General features: G+C 33.3%; 1 protein-coding gene across 16 annotated transcripts in view; it reads left to right on the top strand.

Annotated features, from left to right (window-relative positions):
• CD36 (CD36 molecule (CD36 blood group)) overlaps nt 1-20,690 on the top strand; it is a 126,899-nt gene that overhangs the window by 82,328 nt on the left and 23,881 nt on the right. For 4 of the 16 annotated variants that reach the window (XM_035253984.3, XM_009002563.5, XM_078342999.1 and 1 more), the window contains 2 exons: nt 12,330-12,423; nt 12,921-13,133. In XM_035253984.3, the coding sequence (XP_035109875.3) occupies nt 13,014-13,133 (120 nt within the window). In that variant the 5' untranslated portion in view covers nt 12,330-12,423; nt 12,921-13,013. Of the gene's footprint in view, nt 1-3,167; nt 3,325-4,975; nt 5,086-12,329; nt 12,424-12,920; nt 13,134-20,690 lie in introns of those variants that run through there. The other 12 variants (XM_078343004.1, XM_078343005.1, XM_078343002.1 and 9 more) reach the window with 9 other exon arrangements.

The raw sequence follows: 20,690 nt of genomic DNA, 5'->3' as shown, positions 1-20,690 counted from the left end.
TGATGCTCTTGTCTTTTGTAATTTAATATTCCTTTTAAATTACATAGATTTTTTTATTACTGCATGTGAAGTTCTTCCTCAACTTATAAAACAGGTAGAACATACTAAAACTTTAATACTCTATAAGTAATGAGCTAGCAGCTGAAAAGTAAGTGTTCATATATTATATATATATATATATATATGCATAAGTGTGTATAATGTGCCCATTGTCATGTATAAATCTCCATGATTAGTATTCCCTAAAGATTAAAGTGAAGAAACAAATGCTGCCCAGTTTTACATTGGTAACTAATGTTATGAGTCCTTCATAGGTCATTAGAATGAAAGTTTATGTTTTATTTAATCTAAAATAATTCTGTTGATTGTCACTTACAGAAAATGTTCACTGTTCATTGCCTGACTGTGTTGTGTCTAGATGTTATTTTGCTCTTAATGTAATATCAGGCCAAAATTACTATTCAATTTGTACAAAGATTTTGAGAGGAATATGTAAAAGTGTATAGGTCCTTCAGTCATATATAACAACTGCTTGAGTTATAGCCCTTGTTCTGGCGAGTACTAGCTATGCGAACTCAGCTAGTCATCTAAAGAGCTTAGTAAGGTGGTATAATTAGTCAGTCAGCAAGGTAATATATGAGAAATACTTAGCTCAACACCTGGCAGGCAGTAAGCTCCCACTATGTGTTACCTGTCTTATTATATGATCATCTTTGTAATTTATAAGTCTTTGTTTACCCATTCAATCTAGTATTACAATGCAAGTTATACTAAAATACTTTTCATTTGCTGAACTGTAAAAAAAACAATTTTAAATGGTATCTACTACTGTAAAATATTCTTGTATCTGCATGTAACTCTACATTTTAAAGTTTGATTTGATCTTCAGCTTAAAGGGTAGGTATATTTTATAGGTTACCCCATTTAACAAAAAAAAGGACAACAGTAATACACTGATTATGTCTTTCCTAGTGCACAATTCCTACTAATAAGGCAGTGAGCAGTACTTGGGTCATGTGATTCTTCTTCCAAAACTCTTATTACACAGCTGTCATTTGCTTCTCAAATATGTTGCAATATTTGTTACTTAATTTACTGTACTCTTCCTCTTTTATTTCACAAGCGTTGAATTCCATGAATTGGCTTTTTCAAAAGTACTGATAAAAGGACTTTTTTTAACTGTAAAAATGCTAAAAGAAAGTTTATTTTTTGTATTCTCAAACTGGAAAAAGGCTTTCAAAGCATGACACAATCCTCAAAATGAAATGACTCAAAGTTTATAGAATAAAAATGTAAACATTTTTGTAAGTTATACAAAATGCAACTTGTAAGTTACAACCAAAAATGTCAAATTGTAAAAAAAATTTCCAATGTCAGAAGACTATTTTCCTACTAATTAATAAAGACACAAGCCGATTTATGGGGGGGAAAGGTGAAAAAGGATATTGTTACAAATGTTTTGAAATAAAAATGGCTAATATACTTCAGGAAATTATGAAATTACTGGGGGAAGGTTAACACACACATTTGTTACTTCTGAGGAATAGAATTGGGGATTGAGGCTTCTCATTTTATACTTTTCTATAATTTTCAGTATTTCTTTCTCTCCATACTTAATACATTTTCTAAAATAAAATTTTGCAAAATAGCCAATGATAACTGTAGCAATTATTTGTTGTATTTTGTTTTTGTTTTTTTTTTGAGACAGAGTCACACTCTATTGCCCAGGCTAGAATGTAGTGGCTCAGTCTCAGTTCACTGCAATCTCTGCCTCCGGGTTCAAGCGATTTTCCTGTCTCAGCCTCCTGAGTAGCTGGGATTACAGACAAGGATCACCACACCTAGCTAACTTTTATTTTTTTGGTAGAGATGAAGATTCACCATGTTGGCCCAGCTGGTCTCAAACTCCTGAACTCAAATGATCCGCCCATCTCAGCCTTCCAAAGTGCTGATGTAAGCCACCAAGCCTAGCAATAATTATTTGTTAAACAAAAACTATGTCAGGCTCTGTGCCACAACTTTCACATTATCATTTTTAATCTCCACAGCAGTTCTGTGAGGAAGATATTTCTACTATGTTTAAGAGAGGTAAAGTAGTTCGCAACAAGTCATACAGTTAGGAAGTGATGAATACCAAATTCACACTCAGATTCCATTTGTTTTTTTAGCAGATGTTCTTAATCTGTATCAAACCATTAAACATCCATGGTATGAACAAGCAGCATAATAGCCTCTCATTTCCACTCATTCTCACGATTTTTAAAGTATTATTATGGTTATAATATTCAGTGTGTGTGTCCATTTATTCAACTTATTAGCAACCATGAGCTTGTTCTATGCTATGGGAGTTCAGTAGTGAATTAAACAGACAAGCATCCCCCTCTTCAAAAAAACAACAGTCTAGCAGGTGCAAAGACAGGACAAAAACAAAAGTCAATTGGCAGAACTTCTTTGATGGTGATAAATGACCTGTGGAAAATAAAGCAGAGAAGGGAGAGGGGAGGAGGCTTGTAGGAAGTGGGAGTGATGAAAAGGGTAGGGGTGATGAAAAGGGGAGTGTTGTTTGAGTGCCTACTAATTGTCAGGCTCCTGTCAAGTATTGTATACTACTCATCTCTTAGCTCTTATTATTATTCTTTTATTTAGTTTTCTCTGTTCTTTGATTATAAAAATAAGAGTAATTAATATGTTAATTAACTTGATTATGGCAATCATTTTACAGTGCATACACATGTCAAAATGATTCATACCTTGATAAATTGGGAAAAAGAAGAGCAAGCAGTTAACTTCCAATTGCAAGTCAATATAACTAGGTAGCCTGAGGATTTAAATTACATTCTTCGGATTTCTAACCCTACGAGTTCTCTTGCAAACAATTCCAGAGAATTGTGCCTAAACTGACTTAAGTAGATTGGAAATTATATCCTGTCATTCTAATAATCTAGTGTTATAGTGGATTCACATAAAGCCCGGTATATCCTCATATAAAACACATCCCTTCAGAATATGGTGGGAACATAGTCTTTTAAAAAATGAAGACCCCAACACTCTTTACTCTAAAATGGGTATAGAATTTTGCTGCATTATTGTTTAAGATACATATTTTCCTTAAAATCCATGGTTGCAGATTTGACTCAGTTGTATGCTTTTGGGTCTTATGTGCTAAGCTACTCAGGAACTGTTGTCTATGGGATTGAATGCTTAACAGCTGTCTCTGGGAATATAAATTTCATTCTTTGGACTGCGCATGGGACTGTGTGACATTTTCCTCTCCAGTGACAGAAGATTTGGATCGCCTTAAACTACTGATTAAATAATACCCATGTAAGTTCCATGTCAACTTAGGCATCTATTTTTTCTGTAATATCCTTCTCTAATTGTGATATTTTCATTATAATTTAACTATTCCTTTAATATGTTTAAAATATGCTCTTTTAAATAGGTCTTATCTGAACGCTTGTGTTGGTAAGCTGTTTCTGAATTGACCTATTGGAGTGCTAATGTGTGAGAATTAAGGTTGAGAAATATATCCAAGTAGCTTAAATACAAAATAGCTATCTACAAAGTACATATTCTTAACCAAAATAATATTAGTCTTTATACTACCATTTTATATCATGCAACCAAGATAAAAGGTCACAGTTATTTAAGGGATTTGCCTTCTTAAAAATTATGAAATCTCTGTAAGTTATTCTTTTCTAATTTTAAGCATTAATTATAAAGAGGGTGCACACAGTCATTTCTACTTTATCCTGATTAAGTGGTTTGAGATTTGAAAGAAAAGTAATAGACTTACAATATTTTTATGACTTGTTATTAATTTTTAAATAATGTGTCAATAAGAAATACCCTGGGAAAAAAACCAAAAAGCAATGCTTGAGGAAAAAACAGTGTTTGGGGTTGTGTTTCAGTTGTATGGCACTGCTTACAAGTGAAAGGATTCATTGTGTACCTCACATGCCCAGAAAAGACAGCACAAGCATTCTAACTATAAGGACTGGTTTAAATATGATCTAATGAACTAAATATATTTCTGCCTGTTATTCTTAGGTTGCTTTATTTCTAAGATTGTTTGAATGCATTTATCCAGCTGTTCTATCAAATACATGCTAGGTTAACCCTGTGAAGGTTTTCCTATATGATTCTGAGAATTTCTTTGTAAGAACAGGGTCTTAATAATGAAGGTCCTTTGCCCAAAATGTAAGGCCTTCTATTTTGATTCAATATCAACATAATGCTTTTTTTTTTAAAGTGACTTAAGTACTTTTTTAAATTAAAAGATTATCCTCAGTAGTAATTCTACTTAAATAGACATATTTCAGTTGCAGAAATTTAAGGAATTTATGTTTTGTAGAAGTACTGTGCTGTGCTCATGAAATTTTTGTAAAACTAACAGAAAATGATAAATAGTTAAGAACTTCTAGCTAGAACAATAGGCCATTTCCTTTTTTAAAGTCAGTTAATCATCTTTGCTGATCGACAGTCTCCAGTTGTTTTCCAAATTATTAGGCTCAAAGTATTTCAGAATTATGCTGTATAAAAAGTACACTTAATTTAACCTTAATGAAATAAGTTTTGCAAGCTCAGTCAAGACAGGGAAGTGAGAATATGATTATTCTTCCCAGCTTACTGTTTCCGCCCCCTGTCTCAGTTCAGCATCTGGGGATATGTTAGGGGAGGCTCAGCAAGTCAGTTCCTTTTGTTTCTCTGGCCTCTGACTTATTTGGATGGGAAAATGGCCAAAAAAAGTACTGTCGAATATCTCAGATATAGGTAATGGGTCTTCATCAGAACATAAAAATAGACCCTTAGCCATATCAGTAATGTGCTATGTGAGGGATTTTTTTTTTTTTCTTTCAATTCCTCTGGCAATAAACCACACACTGGGATCTGACATTGTAGAGTGGATTTTTTTTTTTTCCTTTTTGGGAGGGAGGTGTGGTTGCATATTTAAACTCTCACACATTTATGTAATGAGGACTGCAGTGTAGAACCTTTATGCAGAATACCATTTGATTCTATTAAGAATTGTCTGTTCAAATGTTGGAGCATTTGATTGAAAACTCCTTCTTAGCCATTTTAAAGGTAAGTCGTATGATACTTGTTTAAAAAAGATCAAGGGATTTTCCCATCACCCAGATGATGGGAGATGACACTACTGTGTAAATAACTGTGTAAATAACTAAAACTGTGTAAACTACTGTGTAAATAAGTTATATAACAAAGAAAGGATAAAAGGTAGTAACTGTTTTCTTAGTCACTAGAAATCAGGTTTGCATTATTTTCAAGTTATCAATCTTTATTTTATGCTTAAAAAGTATTAAAACCATGTCCAATGGCATTTCACATTGTATCTATAAGTTAATATTTAAAGTGATTTGCAATTCCATTTGGATTATTATAAAACTCTCATTTTATACTTAGGCAATTTATACATGATGTTTAATTTAAATGATGAAGATCATTATAATGTCAACCAATATAATGAGATTAGATATTATAAATGACTTACAGCTCTTATGTCAACATATTCTCTAATATGCAATTGTTAACTCTGTATTGCTTTGCAGAGTCATTAGCTTATTTAATTTTCTATCTGAATTACATAGCTTTTTGTGTACCTGACTTGCTCTAGATGATCAAATGCAATGTGTATTTTGGATATGTGATTTTTAAGTGCTTTTCTGTAATGAACAAAGATATTGTTACTAGAAATAGCAAAGTATATTACTTTTAAATAATCTGAAATTTAATTAATGTAAATTAGTAGAATAAAATAAATCAAAATTAATGTCCTTTTTTCAATTCAGAAAGCTTATTACAAATATTACTGAATTATTTTCTTAGATGATGGTACCAACTTGAAGTAATATAATTGGGAAGAATTAACTAAAAGCTTCAATTATATTAACTAAAATTATGAATAACTGTAAATGGCATAAATTCCCTAGAATACATCTCAGTTTCTGGAATCATCAAGTAGCATATTGAAATCCGTTTTGTAAAGATTTGCATGTACTTTTTAGTCTTTTCTTCTGTGGTTTTAAGTCAGTAATGTGTTTGAAACTAAGAAAATGTTGCTCTAAATATTGGTTCACAAGGAAACTAAAATGAAATATTTAAAAATGTTTGTTATATAGAAAGTCCAGTGGTCCTTTGGAATTTATGAGAGAGATAAGAAAGAAAGAAAAAATCTTTTAATTTATCAGGCTCATTATTGAATCTGAACAATACCAAATAGAGAACCATCAGATAATGGGTTAGCCTGAGGGGAGTATTAATTACAATTGAGGTACTTGAACAGAGTGTACTGAATTTGAAATTTACCTCGGAAGTTACAGTTGCCACCCTATTTTTTTTAGGAATTTTTTTTTACCTTGTTTATTTCAATACATTTGAAACCTGTATGTGTGTGTATTTCCTGCAATAGAAAGTTTAAGATAATTCTGTAACTATCTTCAAATCTAATCACAAGATGTTTTTGTTCAGTGTCCAAAGATGTGGCTAAAGTTTCAAGTAGCATTGTTCTAAAGTAGTAGCTGTCTTTCGATTTGCACATTTTATTTTCATACATATGTGATCACATTTCACTAGAATTTAACTGTTTTGCAAATAATCACTTCTAGTTTTATAAACTATACACATTTCTTAGATTTTAAAAATTCTTGTCCAATATGAAATCGTATTTTACTGTTATGGTTTGAAATGACACTATAATAATATTTCAAAATAACATCTATCTACAATAGAAATATTTATACATTGTTTTACTTCATTTAATACTTGTAACCTTAATTTGATGTAAATAAATTCATTTTAGAGAAAACTGTATTACAGACAAACTTCAATACACCCAGAACTGAATCTACATTTCTTGACTTCAAGGCCCAGAATTTTAGTCATTACAAATCTTATAGTTTCTTTCTGTTTATAGTAGAATTTGGGTATGGAAAAAAGACATTAGCATTATTGTGTGAGCTTCAAAAATTAAGAATGTTTCTAGATAATACTCTTTAAGTCAGTATGAACTTAAGAGAATAATTTCAAACCTGTACTAATCCCTGGTTCATAAGTATTTTTTTTTTTTTGAGACGGAGTTTTGCTCTTGTTAACCAGGCTGGAGTGCAATGGTGCGATCTCGGCTCACCACAACCTCTGCCTCCTGGGTTCAGGCAATTCTCCTGCCTCAGCCTCCTGAGTAGCTAGGATTACAAGCACGCGCCACCATGCCCAGCTAATTTTTTGTATTTTTAGTAGGGAAGGGTTTTCACCATGTTGACCAGGATGGTCTCGATCTCTTGACCTCGTGATCCACCCGCTCGGCCTCCCAAAGTGCTGGGATTACAGGCGTGAGCCACCGCGCCCGGCTCATAAGTATTTAAAAGATGGGACTTGTGTCTAGAAGGATCCCAAGTATAATATGTAAAGTCCAATGTATTTATTGCATTAATTTTTTAAGACTACCATCAAAACAAGTTTCAAAATGCAATATTTGAGAAGTATATAATTATTTTACCTTACAGATGTCTACAAAGATTTTTTCCATTGTACTTTTTGCCTTTATATATTTGATAGGATGGAAATGGACATGAGATAACTTCAGTAAGACAAGATGTTGGAGATCTTCTACTCCAGTTATTTGAAAATTATTTGTGCAGCCCTTGAGTTCTTTGGAGATGACTCAGAACCCAAGTGAAGTGTGACTGGAAAAGGGAAGAGGCACAGTTTCTGCTTCTTCCTTTTACCAAATAGCTCTTCTCTGAACTATCTTTGTTTATTGGTATCGTCCATAAAATTAACCTTGAAAGGAGAATTCTATCTTTAAATATGATTTTATAAAGACTGACCTAATGGCCTTATGTTCATGAACATAATTATAGTTAAATGACTGATTTGCACCCATTTATACTACCATGAATTTGAATCTACATTTTTACTCATGTCTAGGGAACCATGTCTTTATAAACATACATAGTTATGATAAGAATGTGAAAAAAGAGTTTAATTTTAAAAACTAACTTCTATACTCACTTAAACTGTTGAATTAATTCCCTCAACTTCTCCAAAAACTAGATTTTATGGACCGATTCTGTATTTTTAAGATAAGGAAAACTCTCTATCAAAAGAATGCAAAAGAGTGTGGTCTGGTTTTCTAGCCTAAGAAAAAGTGGGAGGAAGGCTTATACACAGAAAAAAGGAAATTTTTGCTATCTACTGATCAGTTAAAAAAATGTCATTTAGGCTGGGCACGATGGCTCACGCCTGTAATCACAGCACTTTGGGAGGCTGAGGCGGGTGGATCACAAGGTCAAGAGATCGAGACCATCCTGGTCAACATGGTGAAAACCCATCTCTACTAAAAATACAAAAAATTAGCTGGGCATGGTGGCGCGTGCCTGTAATCCCATCTACTCAGGAGGCTGAGGCAGGAGAATTACCTGAACCCAGGAGGTGGAGGTTGCGGTGAGCCGAGATCACGCCATTGCACTCCAGCCTGGGTAACAAGAGCAAAACTCCATCTCAAAAAAAAAAAAAAAAAAATGTCATTTAGGTCTGACAGTTATTTATGGTACAAGTACCCTGGAAATCTAAAACATTTTTCAAATTTCGTAGTTTACATCCCAGCAGATGTTACTTCTGGACCATGCCTTTTCTGGGTGGAATTTCCCAGGGAACACAACTTACAAACACAAGGGATTAATTATAGATTCTCTGGGGATTTGCTCTAATATTCTGAACTCTTTACTGAAGAGGCTTCTTACATCTCAGTCTAGCGGGTTTTGCAAAAAGCTTATTCTCTGTTTCTACTGAGTTCCCGATATAGTGGAAGGATATTTTGCTTTAAAGTTCATTATAGAAACACTGTTGACCTGATAATCAAAAAAAAATTTTAGAGTTATATTTTTCCTCTCTTTCAAAGATGACCCAGTGGAATAGAGTCCACTCATGAAGTCTACAAAAAAAAATAGGATTCATAATCTATAAACTGGACAGAAGGCAACTGAGCTACCTATAGAATCAAGAAAGGCATGTAATTAGTTGCCTATAAAAACATGTCTTCTTATTTTCCCTTCTTTACACAAATCTCAGTTGGTTTTCTGTATCTTGGCTTTCTAAGTTTAAGTTCTTTAAGCAAGAAGTGAATTATTACAGATATAGTATCAATATCTTGTCTGTTTCTTATAAAGGACAAATAACAGTAAAAAATAAAATTTAATTACAATTTGCAAATAAAATTAATTACCTATTTTAATATATAAGGCGTTGTGTTATTTAAAAAATGGAGTAAGCATGACCCAAATTTTAAATGCTCTAGACAGTTAAATTTGGTGGAATGGTGGAGAAAAACTATATTTTTTCTTTGAAGATAAATATGGATGCAAAAGCTGTTGACTGCAGTGTGGTATTTAACCTGAATTTTCTCTTTGTATTTGGTGCGTGTCTTATGTAATACATTTGGTTCTCCTTTGCCTCAGGTGAATAAAACTAATTAGAATTTTGTCATATGCAACTTAAGGATAGAGTATGATTATAATAACAATACTTTATTACTCATGCTGTCAGGTCACTGAGTGATCATAAATGAACCCAACTAGTGTCACGTATTTTGCCTATTCTCAGGGAAAAGGTATAAACTTAAAGTAATAAGAGGGAATCAATCAGTTGAGAATTTGAACAAGTAGACAATTTCAGTTTCTGTCTCTCTGTCTAGCTCTTTTTTCAAAATATTAGCACATAGATGAAGTTCTGTTAGATTAATACTTGTAATTTTGCTTATATGCCATCCAAACTGAGGCTAGATTCAGAACTGTCTAACCATAGAATTCAACAGAATAAATTACTTGATACTTCTGTTTTCTAGTGTATGTGACTTTACAGCAGTGGGGATGTGTACACTATCTTACTTCTGTTTCAAGTTCACAGCAGAGCTAGGTAGTACCCAGGCCTGTCCATTGCTCAACATATCTGGGCTCAGAGTCCATAGAAGTCATAATAATTAGTTTCAGGTTTAGGGAGGCATTGGAAAGCATGCACTACTCCCTGGGTTCTCCGGTGATTACTGTCAGAACTCTTTACCCCTTGAAGAAACTTCTCTGTAGTGCATGGAACTACTTGATTAGAGAAGAATGATTTTGGAAAAGGCCAGATAGATTCACAACTAGGTTGTGGCATAGAATCTGGAGAAGGGCAAATATATGCACATATAGCTATTCTAACAGCAATATCATTTATACTTTTAAATCATTTTGTATCACATTTGTCAGAGTTGCAAATGACATTAATATTGAATGAGTAATTTTGAGTGAAGTTTATGTGGAACATAAAATAACTTTCCTAGAGAGAGAATCTTTGAATTATGTATGTTTTAAATAGATTCATACTATATTCACAAAACTGGAGTATGACACTGGGAGTTTCCTGCTGCATTTTTTTTTTTATGTGCTCATAAAGCTGTGGGTTTCTACAGAGGTTTTCCTAGAGCTTCCTAACAGTGAGAATAGAGTGTCAGGTGGGAATAGGAAGACCAAGTTAGGAAAAACAGTCTCTGGGTTCCAACCACTGTTGTGTAATCAGTCATTTTTACATAATGGACTTCCATGTAAGAATTGAAGAACTGCTTCAGCTGTGTAAATCAAAAACTGCTTATCTCATTTTATCATCTCATTTTACACATGAGGAAATTGAGGTGCAGAGAGATTAAGTGGCTTGCCTATTTTCATTTAGCAAGACACTGACGAATCAGTCTTTGATTTAATCTTGTTCCCTAATCTCAATTGAACCAGTGTGGATTCCTATATTTGAATTGCTTCCTTAAGTATAACTTGCAGAAAATAGTTGGGGTTGGTCTATGACATGGGAATTCAGTAAAGTATTATGTACTTAATAAGCTATCTTATATCTGATGACCAGTCCACAGCATACAAGCAATTACTATTGTTGCTTAAAAAATTGTTCCAAGAAAAGTTTCAAGTGCTTTACATTTATGCATTGCAAAGGAAATTCTATTTGACAATATTCAGTCCTAATTACCAGCATTAAATTACTCGCATTATGACAGCCATGGACAAAACCTTATGAGGTAGCATGGTACATGATTTCCAAGGGCAGAGAAAGCTATCGTTACCACTCCAACCCTGAACAATTAATAAAAGTCCAGCCCTACTTGCTCAGTAAGACATAAAATTCCACAGGAAAAACAAATCATTTGTTTAGACTTACATGCCTTCCCTTCACATTGGAGAAAAAAACAACTTGAAACCAGTGAACTATTCAATCTTCTTAATCACCAAGACCTCGATGTAGATGAAGTTTATTGCATCCTATGGTTGATACTGGAAAGTACCTTATGTATAAGGGAGTAGGAAGAAAATCTCCAAGAGGAAGGGAATATATATAAATAATAAAACTGCCAAGAAAAAATATTGCAAAATTTCTTTCTATGTTTTTGAGGGAAATGTCATTTTTTTATTTTCTTAGATCTACAAGTAATATTTTTGAAAAGGTATATAATTATTAAAGTGGAAATAAATAATAATAAAATCATAAAAGTGGTACATCTGTTGCAATAGAGCTGTGGAGGGATATCATAACAAACCACAATTATTAACACACTTACAACGGTGACAACAATATCTTATGTGCCTTTTTTGACTGTAGCCTTCATTCTGTTGGCATTTATGTTTATTTTTTCGCTATGAGCATTTCAAAGTTGAGAATAATTTTTTCTAAGCCATAAAGCACATTCTGATTATGTATAAATGACAGAATGACCCCATTAATATGTGTTTTCAAATACTAATTAGAATTAATTCTTATTATTACAATAGAATCCACTCATTTCACAAATTGTATTCTTCCAATCTTTATATAATGACCACATGGTATATGAAGATACTAAAAATAAGACTGACAAATATATACTAAAATAAACTACTTGATTTTAACACACTTAGCATGAATCAATTGCAAATGATGAAATAAACTATCCTGTAGTTGAATATGTAGGGAAAAAGTTATTTGAGGTTAGTAAGAAAACAATGCCATTGTTGAAACAAAACACCTTCTACATTTTATATTTTTGTCAAATTCTTTACACCTGTAGTCTATCCAAAAGTCATTAATAATAGAATAAATAAGATACACTTATTTAAAATAATTCCATGTTTTAAACAGTTTATAGAAAAAGCAATTCAGGCCTGAACTAAGTATTCATGAAAATTAGACTTTCTTTTAACAGTTGTTATAATTACAATCATATTAGAGTGTCCCAGTATCAGTTTCTGAGAATCTATTATTTTCTATTTACCCATGCTTTTTCATTTTAACAGATAGCTTTCAAATGATTAGAAGAATTTATTCTTTCTGAGACTCATCAGTTCATTTCCTGTAAAATTCATGTCTTGCTGTTGATTTGTGAATAAGGTATAGTAAATAAAACATCTGTTCCCATACTTGCTTAGCATTTAGATGGAGAACATTATCAGTCAACCCACATTCAGTTTGCAGGAGAATTCCAGAGGGTGTGGAAGGTTGGTGGATAACCCAGATAAAGAGTGAGGATGCAACTAAGTTGCTGAAACTGAGGGAAGAGAGATGAGAGTGAGAGTTCTCCTTACGTAAGATTTCAATATGTTAATCATGGGTAGAAAGAAAAAAGGAGGATTTTGAAGAAATTCAAATATGACATTATTAGTTCTGCCACTGGTAGGCAGGCAAATAGAAGCAAGAAAAGGGAGGTGGACCAAGTGACAAAGTGAAAAGGGAGGTGGACAAAGTGAATTCCTGTCACTTTGGGAAAGAAAAAGAAAAGCATTTGTTTATTTGTAACTGGCAAAATGATGTTTCAGTAGGTGTTTTCTTTGTACTTTGATCTTTTTGTCCTGATATTTAAGCTTCTGTTTTATGATCTCTTTCTAAAGATAGAACCAGACGTTGTAGAAAACACCTTAATCATATCCAGGAGTTTGCAAGAAACAGGTGCTTAACACGAATTCATCTCCTGAACAAGAAAAATGGGCTGTGATCGGAACTGTGGGCTCATTGCTGGGGCTGTCACTGGTGCCATCCTGGCTGTGTTTGGAGGTATTCTAATGCCAGTTGGAGACTTGCTCATTGAGAAGACAATTAAAAAGGTACAAGTACTCTAAGGATACACCTTGTCATTTTGATGCATTCTATCTTCTCTTTTTTGCTTTCTATTTACCTGCTTTATATTTGATGGTAAGTGCTAATTTTGTATCTTTGATATGAAGGTAGTTAGGAACCACTGGAACGCTATATGATGAGACTGTATGTGAAATGTTATAAGCATAATGTATTTTAAACATGACTCAATTGTTAAATACAAATACCTATATTTTGTTAAAAGCTGTCTACAGGTATGCATGTTAATAGAAATAATTGTTTTAAATTATGCCCACAGAGCATGCTGGCATGCTTTTGAATAGGAAATAAGTGAGGATATTTTGTAAAAGCACACTTATAAAAGAAGTTGCACTTTAGTTAATACTGAGAAAAGTAAAACTGTGTGTGTGTGTGTAATGTGTTTAATATTGAAACAGAAATCCTTATTAAACTGTTAGGCAAACTTATAATACACTGTTTAATAATCCACTATTCTTTATAGTATCTATAATAATCTCATTAGCTCATAAATATTTCCTATTTATGAAGCTTCACATTTGGACCTTAGAAAATATTTTCAGAAATATGTAGAACATATCTCATTACATAACAAATTGACTTTAGTGTGAAAAAAACAGAATGACTGAATAGATGGGCTTTGCACAACAAGCTAGAATTCATTTCCCACCCATTAGCTACATATTCACTCATCAGAAGCTCTGATTGATAGAGGGAAGAAAAGAGTAAGGGAAGCAGGTCTGCTGAAGTTCTAAGTCAAGGTTATCCAATTTAAATGGCTTCAAGAGTCTGGATACAGGGGTTAGACAAAATTTAAGGTGCCAAGAACAACATAAAATGAAGAACAGGGACTACTATGAACTAGAGTGTGTGTTTCCTGCCTGAAGGTATAAATGTTCATTTTATTAAACATAATACTGGCCAAATAAAACATGAATGCTGCCTTCAACTCTTTACCCGCTTAGGATGGTAGTGACCTAGACAAAGGGATAGTAGCATAGTGCACAATGGAAAACAGCAGGAATTAAATTGTTATTAAATTTTTATTGCTATACTATTACTATTTTTAATATTTTTTAATCCATGGTTGGTTGACTCTGCAGATGTGAAACCCGTGAATACAGAGGGCTGACTGTATTGTGTTTATTGCTAATATGTTGCAGAACTTCAGTCTCATGCATTTAACTGAAATAGATATATAAATTAAATAGTTTCCCCTGTCTTGAAATTCTTAGTTTTCTTTACAGTATTTTTGATATAGGCCAGTGACAGTGAGGTATGGGGCTTAACTAATAGTGACATGGAGTGGCCATTGATCAGACCTCCTTCCTACTCTATAAACTGGGTTCTCACCCAGATCTTTTGCAGAAAAAGGACAAGATCAGTGTCTGTGTTAACATACAGACTCTAACATCATTTGGAAAAGTTTTCCAGATTAAAAATCACAATAATCTTCTAATGCCCAGCAATTTAGACTATTTTTTTGCTGATACATAATTAATGGTCAATAGATTAGTATTGATCATTTAATTTTTTGCTTTGTCATGCAACAAAACTAGTATATGTAGATTATTTTGGATAGCGTGTGAGGTGCTAGCATTTATTTTAAGTTAATTCTTTAATATTTATACTCATAATCATTAACTATGAGAAAGTAAGTTTTCTGACATCAAAATGTGCTTTTGTATCAGGACTAAGAGAATAACATAAATAATCTTGACTACTTTAAGCTATAACCAGGGGAAGGTATATTATAATAAAAAAACTGACCTATAGGACTCTAGAATTGAATTGGAAAAGTAAATGCTGTAATACTTTGAAAGAGGAATCTCTGAGTATTTCAAGAAACTTCAGGTAAAAGGTAGGACTTGATTCAGATTTTAAAGAAGTATAGAATTTTGCAAGTCCCAAACAACTGCGGTAACCATGTCAAAGGACTGATGGATAGTATGAAACATCCTGTGAAAATGCAACCAAATGCAGTGATGATGGAAAGAAGAAGGGAGAGACTATGCCCAGAATACTGGATTAACAGGAGAAAATATTAGAAGGTAACACGGGGTTGGAGTTAGGAAGCAAGCTTAGAACATCAGGCAGAAAAATAAATTAACTGATGATGTGATGCACAATAGTAATCGATATATGTTTTTTAGTAAGTGTAGGACGTAATAAAACCTGCATTTAGAGATTAAATGGCCAACATTTAGTTGTTCCTAAGAGTTTCCTATATACTAGTTCACTTAATCTTCAAAAACATCTGTGACAGGGTTACTCTTATCTTACCCATTTTACAGATGCAAGTCCTTAAATCAGCTTGCCAACTCACCTAGCCGGTAGGAAAAGAAGTCTTTCTCCAAACAAACGATCTGCAGGAAGAGGCTGGATGAAAAACCTAGCCTTGTACAATATTCTACAGCAGAAAGGTTGCAAAGTGAAGATACCAGACACAGAAAACCAAACAAAATACTGTGCAGGATATGACCATTTTCAAGGATAATATAAGATTTCCTTTTAGAAAGATCTTTGCATAATCTGCACATTGTATAACAAAAGGCACATTGGTCTGATGTGGTTGAGTATATAGAAAAAAACCTGATTAATAATAGGATGCAATGGAAGCTTGGAGAGACAGATTAAATTAGAGAGATGAGGAAAGGCATCAAACTCGATATGTCCAGTGAGTTACTGATAGAAGTTATGTATGTACCTTAGGAAATGATAGGTGATTTGTTATGAACATCAATCTGTGTTTCACAGGTCAGAGTTCACATAGATTTGATCATTGCTATAGAGATTACAAACTAACCAGTAGATTTACTTTTAGAGAGTATGAATGGAGAGAGAAAAACAGAAGAATTACTAGAGAATTTTTATATAATTCAGAGGCAGGAAGACAAAAGTAGAAAAGGAAAACAATGATCTTATATAAAGAAATAGAAACAAAAGAATACAATCCTAGAAGTTAAAAAGAGGCCAGAACTCATGGAAAGAACAGCACGGTCACCATAGCAAGTCTTCTCTAAAAGTCAATAGCAAGAGCTGCCGTGAATGTAGAAACTACCAAAACACTTTGGAAAAGGGGCGAAATTCTGCTGCCATTTACAAGATAATTTATCACGTGACATTAACAATGTCACATGTTAAAATGTTTAGTGAATATTGTATAACATTACACAGATAGTTGTATGCTAAGCAAGTTAATGCAGGAGCAGAAAACCAAATACTGCAGGTTCTCACTTATAAGTAGGAGGTAAATATTGAATACACATGGACATAAAGAAGGGAACAATAGACACCTGGGGCTAATCGGTGCTGGGCCGGGGAGGAGGGAGAGGATTAAAAAACTACCTATCGTGTACTATGCTTATTACCACGTGATGAAATAATCCATACACCAAACCTCCATGACACACAATTTACCTGGGTAACAGACTTGCACATGTACCTCTGAATCTAAAATAAAAGTTGGAAGTAAAAAATTAAAATTTAAATAAATTTTAATTTAATTTCCCTATGAAACTATAGAACACCAAACACCAAAAAGGAATTACAGGATTCTTTGTTCCTATTAAAGAACTAATATTAAATATCATCATTCAAATATACCATTATTTCCTTCTCCCAGTCTTGAAAACAATGATCTTTCCATAGCTTGTAAGAAATTACTTCAGACAAAATAAATTGAAATAATAATGATTCATTAAAATGGCTATACTTAGCTGTGCAAGGTGGTGCATGCCTGTAATCCTACTTTTCGAGGCTGAGACCGGTGGATCACTTGAGCTCCAGAGTTTGAGACCAGCCCAGGCAACATGGCAAACCCCATCTCTACAAAAAATACAAAAAACTTACTTGGGCATGGTGGCACATGCCTGTAGTCCTAGCTTTTGTAGGGCTGAGGTGGGAGGATCACTTGAGCCCAGGAGGTTGAGGCTGCAGTGAGCTAAGATCACACCTCTGCACTCTAGCCTGGGTGACAAAGTGAGACCCTGTCTCTCTCTCTCTCTCTCTCTCTCTCTCTCTCTCACACACACACACACACACAATATTTTTAAATAGTCCATATTTTAATTATATAATTTGTTTATATTAACTTCATAATGTATGCTTCTAGTATTACCAGATATAATAAAATAATTTGAATTTTTTCATAGTATTTAAAGGCTCAAAAAGAAATGACTGAAATATTAGTTTTTAAAGATGGTAAAGTTTGTTTTATGTTTAATAACATGAAAACAAGAAACAACCCAAAATGTTTACATTAAAATAGTGGTATAAAAACTAATTAAACACGATGTATATAGCTGTAATAACAAATGTCACTTAAAGACGATGTTTCAAGAGATAGCAGATAAGCATATATATATTTCTTTCTCTAATCTAATTTAATATCAATATAGGTTACTTTTCATGCCAAACACAAAATCTTCCATTTTAGATACTTATATAAATTCTTGGAGGCTAATTTCTGGGTTTCAGAAATATATTAAAGCTTACTACTCCAGTATATCTCACCAGATGTTATTTTGGGATTTAGTTGATGATGGTCTGAAAGTAAAGCCTTTTTCAGATTCTCAGCACAATTGTTGCTAAAATTCTGATTCATTCTCTTCTCAACTTACACACACTTACATAATGCAAAAACATGAGAATTTCTTTAAACATGGGGAAATGATTCTCTTTAGGCCCAGTCACAAGCAAATGGTAAGCAGTGAGTGGGTAGGATGGAAGCTATTTTTGGTATGCTTCTGGTTTTTAAGGAAGTTTTTACTTGTAAGAGAAATATTAAGATGATTAAATAATAGAAAAATAATTGTCACAGGATATAACATAAGTTATTGGCACATGACTGGCTTAGTAAATGCTGTGAACCAAACAATTGAACCAAACAATTAAAGCAATATGGGAAGTAAATGGTATGAGAATTCGTCCTTGAAAGAATGGATAGAATTTGTGAAATAATATTAGCTGACATTTATTGAATGTCTGGTTTGTGCTAACACTGTTCTAAGTGCTCACATTTATTAATCCCCATAACAACCTATGAGGATAAATATTTAAGCCATATGAAAATGTCAAAATTCAACTTTTTTTTAACTTTTAAAAATACTGTTTATATGATTCAATCAATATTACTGTTAAAATTTCACAGGTAAGGAAACTGAGGTACAAAGAAATTAACCTGCTCAAACTTAAATGATGATGATTATTATTAAGTGATCAAATTCATAGTATCTAATTTCACTGTTGGCCACTACAGTCTATGCTTTAGGGAAGAAGCCACTATACTTTGTTAGGGTGGGGACAAATTAAGAAAATATAACTCATAGATTAAAATCTTCTAAACATACTTCTGTCTCTTGGTAGTACCTTGTAAAGTCCTTAAAAAGTGAAACAAGATGTTTTTTCCATTTGTACTCTACTCCATGCATAGTAAGGTATGAAGGGCATTTTAATAATTCAAGTTGTCAGTCATGTAGATGATTATTGCTGTTGCATGAAACAATGTTCAAGTATGTGCCCACATATAGGATATTACGGTCCCAACAAACATCTGTTTTCAACTTAATGTAGCAGAATAGAAGTTTCAAGGTCAGTGCTTTCAACCTAGCTATAGACCATGCTATGTGAGAGTTACCAGGCTGAAATCCATTTGTTATTGGGGCTGGGTAGTCAGGGACAAATACTTAGGTACATATTAGCCAAGTGAGAAAACCTTAAATTATATTACTTTTTCTGTGTGCATACTTTTCAGCTCTGTACTTCAAATTGAGTAAAATATTTGCAAAATAGGCTAGACAGTCCAAATCAAATGTAAAATCAAGTTCTTTTAAATTTACAAAGGACATAACATCTTTTGTTTCTTGTGACGTATTTAGTCTTGGTACTCAAGGAGTGACTCCATAGAGTAGTGGCAGCATCAGAAGCATTGTATTCCTACCTTGACTTCCACTTCAATAGAGAAATGAGGTCCTTCCATTTCAGTATCTTTCTCTGTCTCTAAACAAATCATGGTGTTATGGAAACTATACAAAATTGAAGTGGAAGGACCTGATTTCTCTATTATCTGCTAGTAATTTTGTCACATAACATTGAATCAGACATCTCTTTTCTCTAGAACCCAATTTTCACCTCTAAAAATAATGGTTGGGGTTAGATGGTCCTGATTCTAACAGTTGAAAATCCAACACACTCATTTAAACCTTTGGGTTTCTCCTTTGCCTTACTTGTTGCTGGAGATATCTTTCAATGAAAAAGTGATTTATGGCCTTTAGAAAAAAGGTCTCATACATGTAGAATGTCTTTTTTTGTTTAGATGCACACTTATTGTAGAGTTAGGAAGGCATTCAGTTCTGTCAAGCACATTCTGTCACAGACTCTTCAATTCTGTAATAATTGAGTTTCTTAAAAGATATTAGGTTGGTGCAAAAGTAATTTTGAGTTTTGTCATCAAAATTGCAAAAACCGTAACTACTTATACAAATCTAATATGTACCTTAAGAGGCACTTGATAAATAACAGGTTCAGAATTTTGAGCACTAAGGTTCTAATACTGTAAGGATAATAATGTGTGTGTGTGTGTGTGTGTGTTCTCCTTTCTTTTGTGTCTTGAAATGGAGAAATTAACCATTTTCAGCTTCTATTTAGCTTAGAGCTTCAACATCCTTATCAAACATATTTACATTTAGAAGAATATCCATTATACTTTAAGCAATTTTGTTTTACTATTAGACTTAGTGTGGAAATAAGCGTTTTGGGGAGCAAATAAGTTTTTCTAGGACAATTTGTTGCAAAAAGTAATAAAGATTCGATCACTCTAGCAGGTCCGATGTACCCATTTATAAGTGGATTACAGCAGCGTAGGATTTTGTAATTCCATTTTAACTTGGTGCCCAGTTCTTCTCTAAGGAATTCTGTTATTCTCTGCATTGAGCAATAAGGAAAATATCTTGAAGATAAAAAACTTAATTTGACTTCTACCAAGTAAGTGCAGAGGGTGATAAGAAAAAAACACCATAATAGCATGGGGTAAAGGAGGACGAGTGTAAGGGTCAGGTACTATTTGCCTAGGCTGTCCTTCCGCCAGCCACCTGGTTTCTCAGAGCCTCAGTGTGCTGTACTGGAAAATGTGATAATGTTCATTGTCCTTTCCTAATTGGTCATTGTGTGAAGTGATGCTTCCAGGAAACAAATAGGTCAGAATGTTCCTGTGGTCATGGTTCTCTTAGGCTCATTTTCCATGAAATAGTTGTATTCCTCTTCCTCTAGCACACTGAGGTTAAGTTGGAGCTCTTTAACCTGGGCATTCTTCCCAAAACTTCATTGGAAATACTGTCATCACCTTTGTTTGCACTGTCCTATAGCATGATAGACTTCTGGCTCAGAGAGTGAAAGCTGTGGAAGGAGACTAGAAGAATATGTATGTTCATTCCTTGATTTTACTAACAGTGAAATTGACCCTGGGGAAGTTTGGTGACTCCACTCGGTCTCAAAGCTCCTAAAGCAAGAAATCAAGTTCCTAATATAGGATTTTTAATTCTCTTATT

Source organism: Callithrix jacchus, chromosome 11, assembly GCF_049354715.1.
Source record: "Callithrix jacchus isolate 240 chromosome 11, calJac240_pri, whole genome shotgun sequence".
Taxonomy (NCBI): Eukaryota; Metazoa; Chordata; class Mammalia; order Primates; family Cebidae; genus Callithrix; species Callithrix jacchus.
Note: the sequence above shows the minus strand (reverse complement) of the source record. Positions and strands in the feature narration are given on the sequence as shown.